Raw genomic sequence first — 13,095 nt, forward strand, 5'->3', positions numbered from 1 at the left:
ATGGGATCACAGAAACAGACTGAAGGGCAAAGCTGATTTTCAGTGACCCTAGCCGATCCCCCTCACTTCCTCTAACGCCAGCCCTTGCTCAGCCCATCTCCCTTCCGTCCTCACAGCTGAGCATGTGGCCAAGATGGCTCCAGATTACAAGGCAGAGAGCTGAGTTTAGCTCCACATCGGCACGGAGCTCAGAAATGCTCACACTCACTACCACTGTCCAGGCTTCAGAGTCGCTCACAATGGCAGGGATGAGGGTGGTCACTACCAACCAATCTGCAACCCAAACAAGGAGGATTACCTAGTGGGGGGCACTTCTGGTCTCGGGGCAGGAAACAGAAGCAGACAAATCAAACTTTCTCCAAAATTTGTCATGAAAAAGTCAACTGAACGAAAGGTAAAATTTTTAATGTCATGTCAGCCTCAATTTCGACTTACACTGTTAAAATGATCAAAAGAACAACTCGTTCTAAATTACCATGACAGAGAAAAAAATGCATGTGAGGAAAACAGAGCCACACTTAGAAAAATAAGTGAAAAGGCATTTGTGTTGACAGCTATAAGATTAGTTAAAATAATATTAATATATCTACTGAGAAAATACGTATCTCAAAATAGAGCAAGGCCTAGTCAGAAGGCTCAGCTAACTTGAGGAGCTGACTGCCAGGACAAGCAGCACACACCTCTGACCACGGCCCTTCCTCACTTCCCATCTGGCAGGACAGAAGCAAACCACCTAAAAGTCACAGCAGAGCGTGGTACTTCTCCTCAGGAAGCTCCCGTCTTGGTCACTTAAACGCTCATCAGTGCAACCGATGGGTTTTAAGTGTATCTGCGGACACCTGCACAAAGACCTCATCGTCGTCTTCCGCCCCTTCCTCTATCGGCTTCATCTTGGCAGAGGTTCGATGCTGCGGGGAGGACACAGCTGTAAGGAAGCACAAAGAGCAAACTGCTGAATGCACATGGTGGCCCACACCTGGAGACCAAAGCACGTGGGGACGCAGAGCTCGTTCTGGGAACGCGGCACCCCGCGTGTCTCAACGTGGTCCACTGAGCAGCTAAGTCAAGAGTGAGACTCTCGGTCCAGAGAACAGACCTGAACAGACCCTGCTGCATGTGTTTGAGCAGCATGAGCCTCACAAATGTGCAGACTTCCCGGGCCATTGCTCCAAGGTCTGTCTCCGCATACATGCTCCACATTAGTATCCTTGATGTGACTCCATCTAACTCATACTGGCCTTGGAAAGTTGCTTTAACTCGTATCTCCTTCCCTAAGAACAAGTTCAGTTTCCAAACCACAGACTTGAACCTAAAAGTACATTTCCTGCCGCCACAGGTCCACCTACTTCCAGGACTGAAGTGAGAGAGAAAGCTCGGACTGGAAGAGCAAAGTGGGAGAAATACAGCGGGGGAGGGCATCTGAGGGTCTGCAGATGCTAACCGACCAGAGAAATTCGTTCACCCACTCATTCACCCAAAGCTCATGGTACACTCACCCCAATGACCTCGTGCCTGACAAGGACAGCATGTATTGTGTATGCTTGTAGATGTGTGTGTGTGTGTGTGTGTGTGTGTGTGTGTGTGTGTGTGTGTGCATTTGTGCCATGGCTTGAGTTGAAGTCTGAGGACAACCTTCATGAGTTGGTTTTCTCTCCTAGGACCCTCCCATGGGTCCTAGGGATTGGACTCGGGTTGTCAGGATTGGAGAAAGTGCCTTTACCTGCTGAGACATCTTGCTGGCCCTAAAAGTGAGTTTTTATAAAGTAGACTTGAAGATGTGTGATGACCTGTTCACCTTAACAACGTAAGCCTGAATTCCCTTCTTCTCATCACTGCATTCAAGGTCAAGATCCAGCCTGTATGTAAATGAGTCTACCTGCCTCACCCTCCCCTACACCCGTGCATCCCTTTATGCCTAGCCACAGCGCTGGTGGCATTCAGTCAGCTACTGCTGAGCTGTGTTGGGGAAGAACAATGGACGACACACAACACTGAATACTTGGTTAACAAAAGCTCACAGACGATCTCAGCTGTGAAGCAGACTGGCCACACGGAAGTTACACAAGGTCACTGACACTTGCTGAGAGAGAGGCAGAACAGCAAGCCGCCCAGCAACTGCAGCTATCGATGAGGAGGAGGGCAGGCATGCCTCAGGCTGGTCCCGGTGCAGTAAGGTGCTCTGCACTCCGTCACAACAGACAGTTCCATAAATGACAGAGGCCGTACATACAGTGGCCAACACCGGACAAGCTGGGAAAACACTTCCAGGGTCTGAGTTCCCACTGCGCTGCCCTCTGGCTGTGTGCTTGGGCAGGGCGCTTCACTTCTTCCTGCCTGTTTCCTTCCCTGTGAAACAGGACCAGTAAGGATGGTGCCTACCTGGCAAGCTCTTAGGAGGCATATGCAATTTCTAAGTTCTTAGATCAGTATGGGAAATAGAATGATCACCTTGTTCATGTTTGTGAGAACACTAATTGATTCAGCCTTTGGAGGTCAGTGGTCTAAGGGAAAACAATTACCAAAACCCGTCACCGCCTCACCAGAAATGGGATTTGTGCTCAAACAGCAGATTGTGTTTCTCAATATCAACTGCCTTGGCCATGGCTTCCATCATAGCCTCTAGTTATGATTGAATCTCATAAAATATTCACACAGGCTGAGAATTCACAGTCTCATAAAACCCTGAGGACAGCATGCCTAAGAGCATTACCCAATCAATACCACACAACGTCCAGCCATGGCTGCGGAGGCACATAACAAACACACCCAGTTCATCTGGGTAGAAGAAGTGGGGCTAATTGATCTGTAGTTTTCAAGGCCATTTATCAAACCAGGGATGATAGTGTCTGGTCCATGAGACTGGGCTCTACATTAGAGCCCAAATGGGATGAGGCTCTCAACTATTCAACCCAATATCTGTTATCTTTTTAGACAGAAAAAAAAATACGTAACTTCCAATGTTCCAATATAACTGGAAATGGTCGAGGAAAACCTTCCAAGAACTTTTAGCTCTTCTGGGAAAGAGTTTTATTCTATCCCCATGGTATCTTCCTGGAAAAAAGTTGCAATTCTTAATGTGTAGCATTAAAAGGATGAGGAGTGGGCAACATCCAGGGCTCTCAGGTGTTCCTAAGTCCCTGGGAACTCACTGCTTTCCAAATCCAGCCTAGCCTTTCTCTCTCTCCTTGCTTTTCTATCTGGAATGCCCACCTCTGTCAGATTTCTACCCATTCTTTGTACAATTCCTCAGTATTCAGCGAAAAAAAGAAATAAAAAGAAAGGAAAGGACATGACTGCTCCTAGGGGTGGTGGAGAAGAAAGTTTATTGTAGATAAAAGGGAGAACATAGGAAGAGGCGGGGACAGGGACGTCTGGGAGAGTCCAGTGTGGACACGGCCAGACTGAGCTGGGCCATGTGGAGAGATGGGGAAGAGGAGGGAGAGATGGGAACCACATGCAGCAGCCAGGAGGCCAACGGTCCCAAAGGGCCGGGTAGCCAAAATGTCTGGATTATATAAAAAAGGGCAGCTGGGGAAGGGCAGCCCAGACCCCCAGCCCCATGGAGAGTTCAGAGTAGGGGGCGGGATATGCCAGCCATTCCCCGTGACTGTAGGGACTGGGGGATGCTGGGAGAACCTGGCAGCCAGGTCTGTTGTGATGTGCTAAACAGACACCTCAGGCGTTTGTTTGAAACTTAACAAGTCTGATCCCTCCTAATTCCTTCCACCATGTTCATCTCTGTTCTGCATCACACCATGGGGTGATGTGAGCCTCTTCCTTACTGGAAAACAAGCATGCTGAGAGGTGGACCCACCACCTCCTCTCTTCGTCAGCCTACCGGGACAGGCCCTTCATAATTACTTAAGTGTCTGGCGGTGCCCTGCCCTGCAGCACTCCACAGAAACTGTCAAAAGACAGGCTGAAGCTGTGGGAGACACAGTCACCACACTGATTCCCAGTCAAGGCCAGCCCCGGTGGGGGAGTACCAGAGCCTTCCTCCAAATTAGTGGGTCTGGTGCTGGGACACAGGGACTCTAGCTCATCCCAACTCTAAAAACATTCTTAAGTCTTCAGTCTCGATCACTACATATGTAGCCTGTGTCGTACTGGTGGTAGGGAACAGGGTGTATGTAGCTTTGCAGCCGGGTGCTTAGAACCTTGTCCCTCGCTGCTGGGTGCTTAGGGCCTCGCCCATCACATCTGGGTGCTTAGGCCTCACCCTCACATCTGGGTGCTTAGGCCTCACCCCCACGGCTGCTGGAAGACTGATAGGACACTCTCAGCACATGGCCAAGAGCTCTGTCTGCTTAGTACCATCAACTATTAAAGCTCTCCTGTCTTCTCAGCACAAACAAGTGCCTGGACGGGGTTGGTGTTGGGTAATGCATGCCTGAAATTCCAGCACCTGGAAGGCTGAGGCAGAGGATTGCAGTCAGTGCAAGGTCAGCCTAGAATACGTGCTGAGGATGTGATCAGCCAACCCGACCCCATACACACACAGAGAATCTAACTTCTCTGTTCCTCAGGAGCTCAAACCACCCTTCAGGATGATGGGACATCACCACACTAGAGTTTCTACCTCATCCTCAGACAACTGACAACACAATGGGAAGAAGCCTTTGGACAGACATCCTAGGAGGACCAACCAGGCGCCCTGACAGCCTGGCGGGGTTCAATGCTGAGAATGGCGATGGACTTGTCCCCCAAGTTTTGTGGCCAGGTTTGGGAGCTCCCGTGGCTCAGCCCTCCAGCAATGCCACTTCCCTGTCTTTGTCTCCTCCAGGGCAGACAAGCAAAGGAGAGGAACGAGCCAATTATTGCCGCCAGCAACTGCCCAGCGGCTCCTGGCTGCCTGACTCTTGGCTAGGAATCACAGCCACACCCAGTCCTGACAACCATTCCAGTTAGCCCAGGCTTCCCATGCCGCAGGCTCAAAGAATGTCACAGTCAGCAGTCTGATGGGGTCACCTGGCCTGGCCTAAAAATCTACCACTGTCAACACTTGCTGGCTTTGAAGAGTGAGGAGGTCACCTGGTCCCTAGATGGACTCAGATCCACTGGGAGAACTCCAGGCTAGGGGAAGACTCCATCCCATTATCTCACAGCTATAAATTATTTCCTTGCCCCTTGAATCTAGAACCACTTTGGTGTACAGGCAAAAAACATAAGGGAGTATCACACATTTCAAGGAAACTGAGGCATAATACATTCTCCTACCAGCTTGCCCAGTTCTGCATTAATCCTACGCACTGAAGCGTCCCCAAGCATTCACCCGGAAGTCCTGTCTGCCTTATATACATGTGAAAGCATGAGGAGCTGAGGGAGAAATGGGGCTTATCCTCGCGCAAGTGCTTTTTCTAGTATCTGCATCCTTCAAGGACGGTACTCTGAGGTTCAGGACATCTCTACAATACTTGTCTATTCCAAATCGGGGAGTGGGGTGGGGGAGGGCAAGTAATTCTTCCATAGCCATTAAATTTCTAGAAAACGGATGCTTGCACTTTCTTATTTAAACTACAATCATAGTTGGGAGACAGAGAGCTTAACTATGTATTATGGTCAGGAAGAGATCATTATAATTATTATTATTTTTACTATTAGTTAAAATTACCTTTTGCCGGGCGGTGGTGGCACACACCTTTAATCCCAGCACTCGGGAGGCAGAGGCAGGCGGATCTCTGTGAGTTCGAGGCCAGTCTGGGCTACCAAGTGAGTTCCAGGAAAGGTGTAAAGCTACACAGAGAAACCCTGTCTCGAAAAACCAAAAAAAAAAAAAAAAAAATTACCTTTTAATTTGCTAGGCTATGGCTACTAGTTAGCAGTTTCTTATAAAAAGTCTATGAAATAAATAGTCTCCAACTGAACTGCATCCCAGACAGGGCATAAAACTGTTAAGAAGTTACCTTCACGTTACACCCAGCGGCAAAAGATCCCTGTCGCCAGAATTCCACAGCCTTTCCCATAAACACCCAGTTCATGAGCAGGGGCAGCTAGAGGGGCACTCTTGCTTCGGAGCTGGACCCCTGGTTCCCAGACGCTCAGGCGACAGGAGAGAACTGGGCTGCATTCCCGCAGCAAATGCTGAAGACTGGGGCCCAGTCACACCCTGTCTGCAACCGGGGGACCTCCATCTGAGCCAGACATCAGAGTGACATAACATCCCTCAGCAGAGCCGCTGAGACTGTGGCCACTGCCTGTCAACGGATCAGAGCACACTGTGAGGTCCCAGTGGATCCCTACAGGGCCTTGCCTGCTCTACAAATAGACACATGCTGTGGAGATAGGCTTGGCCCTCCACAGACCCTTTTCTGTCTTCCAAAAGTCTAGCGTTAGAACCACGGGGGCCTTTTAACCCATGGACTGGAGGGATCAGATGTGGCAGTCAAAACTCGTGCACCGCAGAGGGGATAGTCAGTGAGGAAATTCCATTAGTCAGAACTCCGTGCCTATTACGTTCATTTCTATTTCTGTGAGCTTATAATTACACCAGGGCCTGCGGGCCTCTCCTGGGACGAGGGTAAACAGATGATGAGCTGTTTTTAGATCCAGAGTGAAGGTCATGCCTGCTGCCCGGCTTGAGGAAGCCGCCTTAAGTCTGAGCTGCCAGCACGTTACGCTCTGCGATGGGAAGTCTGTCCCGTGACTCCTCCTGGCTTGAGAAACAGCAATTTTAAGGCGTAACGCTTTCGTCATCCCTCCGATGACGTTCTCGGGTGTTTTCCTTTCCCTGTAGACTCTCACAACTTTTCCCCCCGTTCTTTTCAAAGTATTATTATGTCTAACCATCTGGCTAACTGCTTTAGCAAGTCAAGTAATTAGAAAAGTTTACAGGGGTTAGGACTTTAATTAGATTATACAACTTTTGATGGGGAAAGACTTAAAGGCTTTTTTGTAAGAATTGTCATCCATTTCCTGCCTCCATTATTTATAGGCACTGCTGCTTTTTCTTTCTCCTCCTCCATCTCCCCTACCTTCTCTGTCCCCCTTCCTTCTCTCCTTTCCTTCTTAGGCTGGGGATCAAACCCAAGGTCTGATGCTAGACAAGTGCTCTACCACTGAGGTATATCCTCAGCCCGACATCATTTTTCTTGATTGAGGAAACTGAGTTTGAATTGAAGCTTTCTGGACAATAATACCTAAATGTGGTTGTTGCCTTCACACCCAATTCTCCCTAAAACGATTCAACACCAACACCAGGGAACTAAAGCCAAGACTAGGGGGTAGTAGCTAGGACAGTTACAGGCTGGTGGCTCTCAGGAAAATTTCCTGTGGCCCAAAGGGTCCTTCTCAGGTTATTCCCTGACCAGCTGGATGGGCAGTCAGGTCCCCAGCTGCATGGCACCTGGGGTGAACAGCAGGAATCCTAGAACCTCTTTCTGCCTATGAGGAGAAAGCTGGGAGGAGACAACAGAGCAATCCAGGACGGCAGCCCTGTCACAGCTCCGAACACAACCTGTCCTAGAGGAAGCTGGAGCCAGGCTCTGTGACAAGTGAGAGAAAGGACAAGGAGTTGGCTAACTGAGGAGAGTGGGAATTACAGGAGGAAAAGGTGGGGATGAGGATAAAAGGCACAGAACTGCCACATTAGACATGACTCCCTCCCAGAGGCTTCAAGAAGCAGTTCCCACAGGACAGACAGATGATGGAGAAGCAGAAAGGCACCGGAGACTCGTGTGCATTTCCTCTATCACCATCAGGCTGGAGGAGGAGCTTCTCAAGAGACACTTGTGCCCTTCCCTTTGGCTGACAGACCATGGAGACAATGGACTCTGAGAAACTGGACTTCTCCCAGAGATTGCATGCTGAGAAAAGGAAAAGGCTGTGGGCCTGCTGGCCAGACAAAGGAGATTTCGCACATTTGACAATTTGTCAGACCATCCTGCAGGAGGAACTAGAGTGAACAGTGATGATGATTGTGACACGCTCTGACCTGGGCTGATAGCCACACATACTTCTTGGCCTCTCTTTAACCCTAAAGGTCCAATCAGCTGGCTCGGCTCTGAGGGCTGTGTGCCCTTGCCCACGTCACTCCTCTTCCCAGTGTGACCACACTGAAGACATCTCCTCTGCTTTTCAGTACTGTCTCTAACTGGCCTGGAGGGCAGGGATGTGAGCCCAGCTTGTTACTTCCGGGGCTCAGACTCTGACCCTCACACCCCTGCTAACACCCTCACGGAAAGCAAAGCAACACAATTCCTTCAGAGTCGACGTGCCGTGTGAGCTGGAGCATGGCAGGCACAGAGAGGCAGGAAGAGTGAGCTCCTGATGCTCCTGCACAGGACAGTAACTACAGTTACTGCATACAGCATATTTCCAAGTAGCCAGAAGAGAGGATTCTGAAGTTCTTAACACAAACACGAGGTAACTACTGAAGGCAGTGTTCTCAACCTTCCTGATGCTGCGACCCTTTAATACAGTTCCTCATGCTGTGGTGACCATACAATTATTTCGTTGCTACTTCATAACTGTAATTTTGCTACTGTTATGAATCATAATGTGAATATCTGATATGCAGAATATCTGATATGAACCCCAGAGGGGTCGTGTTGTGACCCACAGGTTGAGAACTGCTGACTTATGGTAAAAGCTGTTACCCATTGTACAAATGTATCAAAACATCACACTGCCCATAAACATGGACAGCTGTTACATGTCAATCAAAAATAAATCTTGGATAATACACATCTGCAGTGTCAACACTTGAGAGGTCGAGGTAGATCAAGAGGTCAACTCCATCATCTACATAAAAACCATGTCTCAAAAAACAAACAAAAAACAAATAAACAATCCAGATGTTTTAAAGCTTATAGGACAACTTTTATGTTGTGTACAAAAGGAAAACAATACATTTGTACTTAATATTAGGAACAGTGTCTTTTAACAATCATGATCCAAACTCCAAAGTAATAAATGTAGGAAGACCCTGCTATCAGGTTCTGCATCAGCCACACTGTCGATGTTCCAAAGCGGGGTGGATGTCGTTATCAAAGAGAACATGCAACAACTGTGAGAGTCTTTAATGCAGTTCCTACCTCCAACTCCACACCTCCTCCACAGCCGTCTGCCTGGAGGACCAGGAAGGGTTGCAGCGAGGAAAGCCAGGAGGAAACACATAACAAAAGCACTTGTTTGGGCTCCTGCTTAAGAAGAGACACAGTCCACTGTGGTGCAGATGGCCCAGTGGCAGGAGCATGAGGCTGCTGGTCAGCTGCTTCCCAAGTCAGGAAGCAGAGAGAGGACAGACAAAAGGACCGAGCTAGAGTCTCAGGGCCTACCTCCAATGCTGTGGGATAATGCTTTTGTACACTGGTTTAATAAAACCAGTAGATTGGCCAGTAGCCAGGCAGGAAGTATAGGCAGGATAACCAGACAAGGAGAATTCTGGGAAGAGGAAGGCTGGAGTCAGGAGACACCAACCCGCTGTCGAGGGAGCAGCATGTAATGGCACACAGGTAAAGCCACGGAACATGTGGCGACATATAGATTAACAGAAATGAGCTGAGTTTAAATTGAAGAGCTAGTCAGTAGTAAGCCTGAGCTAATGGCCGAGCAGTTTTAATTAATATAAGCCTCTATTTACATAAAAAGTAAAAACTATTTACTTGGGTCTGAGCGGCTGTGGACCGGGCGGGACACAGGAAAACTACCAGCTCCAAATGGCACCCACACATGGTGGCAAGAGTTTCCACCTAAAATCTCAGAGAGCTTAAGAAGAGATTATAAATTTGGCTAAGAGCACCTTCCTAGTTCATGTCACTCATGGCGGGCCTAGGTACAATGATGTGTCCCCTGGCTGTGGTGGGTTCATAGCATGCAGGCTGGAGCTACAGCATGATGGATTCCTGCCGAGTTACACAGAGGTTTCTGCAACCTGTGCAACATGGTACATGGTGGACACAGATTTTGGTACTTAAGAAAAAAAAAAAGAGGTTTCTGGGCTACACGCTGCTTTGATAGAGACATGGACCCACTGCCTCCCAGAGTCAGTGGTGAGCTTGGTTCCCAGAGCTGGCTGTAAATGTAGTTCCACTATGTTGGAAAGCTGAGGTGGGCAGAGCCAGAGCCAGCAGCCAAAGCTGCCATTTCAGTCCTAGTCATGCTGCAGTTTAAAGCAATAGATTCACAATAAGTCAGATTCAGATTAAATAAACCCCTAAATGGTTTATGGTATGTGTAAAAAATGTACATAGGCTTGGAAGAGAAAGGAAAAGGAACAGATGTTACATAAAGAAATAGTTTTAAAAAATAAAGTCTTGCATATTACACAGAGAATCTGGATTGTGTTCTCTTTGTTTGGGATTTTTAACTGCAGAAAGACATTTGATTGTAAAAGCTGCTAAGTTAAATCAATATGTATATTTAAAGATACCTTAATTTCAAAATCTATGTCTAAGGATATGTTGCTTTGGAAAAGAGGTTCTGCTTTTGTTTCCACAGAAGATAAGAACCTGTGGATTGCTTCCAGGCTAGTATGGTTTGACCAGCCAAGACCCCCTGAAAGGTCTCCAGTGACACCATGGCCCAGATGATCCAACATCCAGAACAGTTTCAAGGCAACTGGCTCAGACAATGCAGCCTCACAGACTATTTCAGACAGAACTTGACCATAATTCTTAATTTTCTCAAGATCCCCATAAGAATATAGCACCCTTTATCAGCAGGAAGTAGCCTAGAAAACTACACCCACATTCCCAAAAAATGGATTATGGATGTCTTTGTTTAGTTCGTTAGTTACAAATTGTTATTGGTCATAGTCAATATCTTTCTAAAAGAAGAAAGGGGGATATGATATGGAAATATAGGATATAGATATGATAGGATAAAAGGATAGATTGTTGAACCTACTTTTAAAGAGCAACTTGTTTAAAATGTTTTACATTGGTATAGATTTTAGTTTATTGCTACAAAGTTAAATTAAATTAAAATTAAAGTTAATTTTGTTATACTGCATGCATATTTCTACTCTTGTTTAAGATATGTTTATGCAGCTCATTTAAATTGTAATGGATAATTAAAAAATACAGACTAATAATTAGTATATGATAGTAAAACCTATAGTCATGTTAAGTTTTCTAGATATACATAGATATAACTCAATTAGATATATATGTATAGATATAGATATAGATGTATAGATATAATTCAATTAGGTAGGTAATCTTCAAACACTTCAAAAACCTACAGAATACGGCATTTAAAATGTTTTAAAAACTGAAGAGTTTCTGGACAATGAGACATGTCTGCTCCTGGCAGCACTGATTTACTTCAAAGAGAAGAATGGGCATTGAAGACACTCTATATGGAGTTTATCTTCTTCTTGGCAAAAACGGCCATTTGGGCAAGAAACTGTTCTTGCCTGGACTGCTTGACAAAATTTTGTATTGACTGGACATGTGGGACCATAGGAAGGTGACCACTGAACTCTGCAAGGCAAAATGGTCCTTCAGGTTCCTGCTTCACAGAAGAAACTACCAGACATTCTACAGGACACAGAGAGAAATGACTAAGAGACTCTAAGCCTATGGGCTGAAGATGGATGCCCAACATTGCAGAAGAACTTTGGATGACTGTCCAGGAAGGCAGCTGTCTCCGTCATTCTAGAATTTTGGAAGTTGCTTACAAGGCACTTCCTGTTTACTCAGATATTGTATCCTTCTGAGGTCTTTGATGTAGCTGAAGACTAGATAGTTACAATTATGGTTCTCCTTGGTTTTGATAGCAGATAAGGTAGACATGAAACCTTAGACTCACAAATATAGGATAGGTAGGATATCTTCTTTGATTTTTGCCAAATACAAATAGACTAAATATCATAACTATAATTCTTGCTTGATAACTGTTTTGTTATATGTAATTTTATTATGTTAAAGTTAAAACCTTCCTTTTTTAATTAAACAGAAAAGGGGAAATGCTATGGTATAATGCTTTTATACACTGGTTTAATAAAACCCTGATTGGCCAGTAGCCAGGCAGGAAGTATAGGCAGGATAACCAGACAAGGAGAATTCTGGGAAGAGAAAGGCTGAGGTAGGAGATGCCAGCCCACCGTCTAGGGAGCAGCATGTAATGGCACACAGGTAAAGCCATGGAACATGTGGTGACATATAGATTAACAGAAATGGACTGAGCTTAAATTGAAGAGCTAGTCAGTAGTAAGCCTGAGCTAATGGCTAAGCAGTTTTAATTAACATAAGCCTCTGTGTGTTTACTTGGGTCTGAGTGGCTGCGGACCAGGTGGGATGCAGAAGAACTTCCAGCTACACTCCAACTTCACACCTCCTCCAATGAGGCACTAGGTCTTACAGGTTCTGCAAATTTCCACACCTGAGCACCAGCTGGGGACCATGTGTTCCAACACCTGAACCTCTGGGAGACATTTCATGTTCAAACCACAAAAGGCAGAGATGCCAGTGTCTGCATGTTTTTAAACATGTAGAGAAAGAAGGAAAGGGAAGTTGGAATGTATCACTTGATGTTCCAAAGATGAACACCAAACAATAAAAAGTAGTGACATTACCAAGCTGAGCAGAAAGAGAAAGGGGAGTTAGCAGTGAGCCAAATTACACTAGACAAGGGTTTAAATAAATAAATCAATAAGTAACTGCACATTATCGAGCACTTTGAACAATTGTCATTTGGGTAGAGAGCTAAAATAAAACTGGATGAGATCAACTTTCTATCATAAGATTTCCTCTCCAGGGTTACTAATGCATGTTGCCAATGCAGGTTTTTTTGTGTTGAGGTCCAAACTCAGGTCCTAATGCCCGCACCATAGGCATTTCACCAACCGAAACATCTCCTCATCATACTTTTAAACGTTTTCATTAAAAAGATAAATGTGCCTAGCCATCTGAAATCCTATTCTTGTCATCCCACAAGTAGAGAAAATCCTGTGTGGGGACAGTAGCCAGCCACTGGCCTGAAGAAGACAGGGCCACGGGCCTCACCACAGCCCGGGCTGGCTGAGAATCAAGCAGAGAGGTAACTATCACATGTCTCCATTCTAAAGTGCCAATGCACACTTTCCCAGAGTGCTGTGAGGATCAAACAGCATGGACAAAGAAATGGTCAGAATATGTCAGTGACACAGCATGT

The 13,095-nt window shown here is 46.3% G+C and overlaps 1 protein-coding gene across 4 annotated transcripts in view; it reads right to left on the reverse strand.

Moving 5' to 3' along the window:
- Positions 1 to 384: 384 nt before the first annotated feature.
- Bves (blood vessel epicardial substance) overlaps positions 385 to 13,095 on the reverse strand; it is a 34,942-nt gene continuing 22,231 nt past the window's right edge. For all 4 annotated transcript variants that reach the window (XM_059272438.1, XM_059272437.1, XM_059272439.1 and 1 more), the window contains one exon: positions 385 to 925. In XM_059272438.1, the coding sequence (XP_059128421.1) occupies positions 801 to 925 (125 nt within the window). In that variant the 3' untranslated portion in view covers positions 385 to 800. The remainder of the gene's footprint in view (positions 926 to 13,095) is intronic.

This window comes from Peromyscus eremicus, chromosome 8b (assembly GCF_949786415.1).
Source record: "Peromyscus eremicus chromosome 8b, PerEre_H2_v1, whole genome shotgun sequence".
NCBI classification, from domain to species: Eukaryota; Metazoa; Chordata; class Mammalia; order Rodentia; family Cricetidae; genus Peromyscus; species Peromyscus eremicus.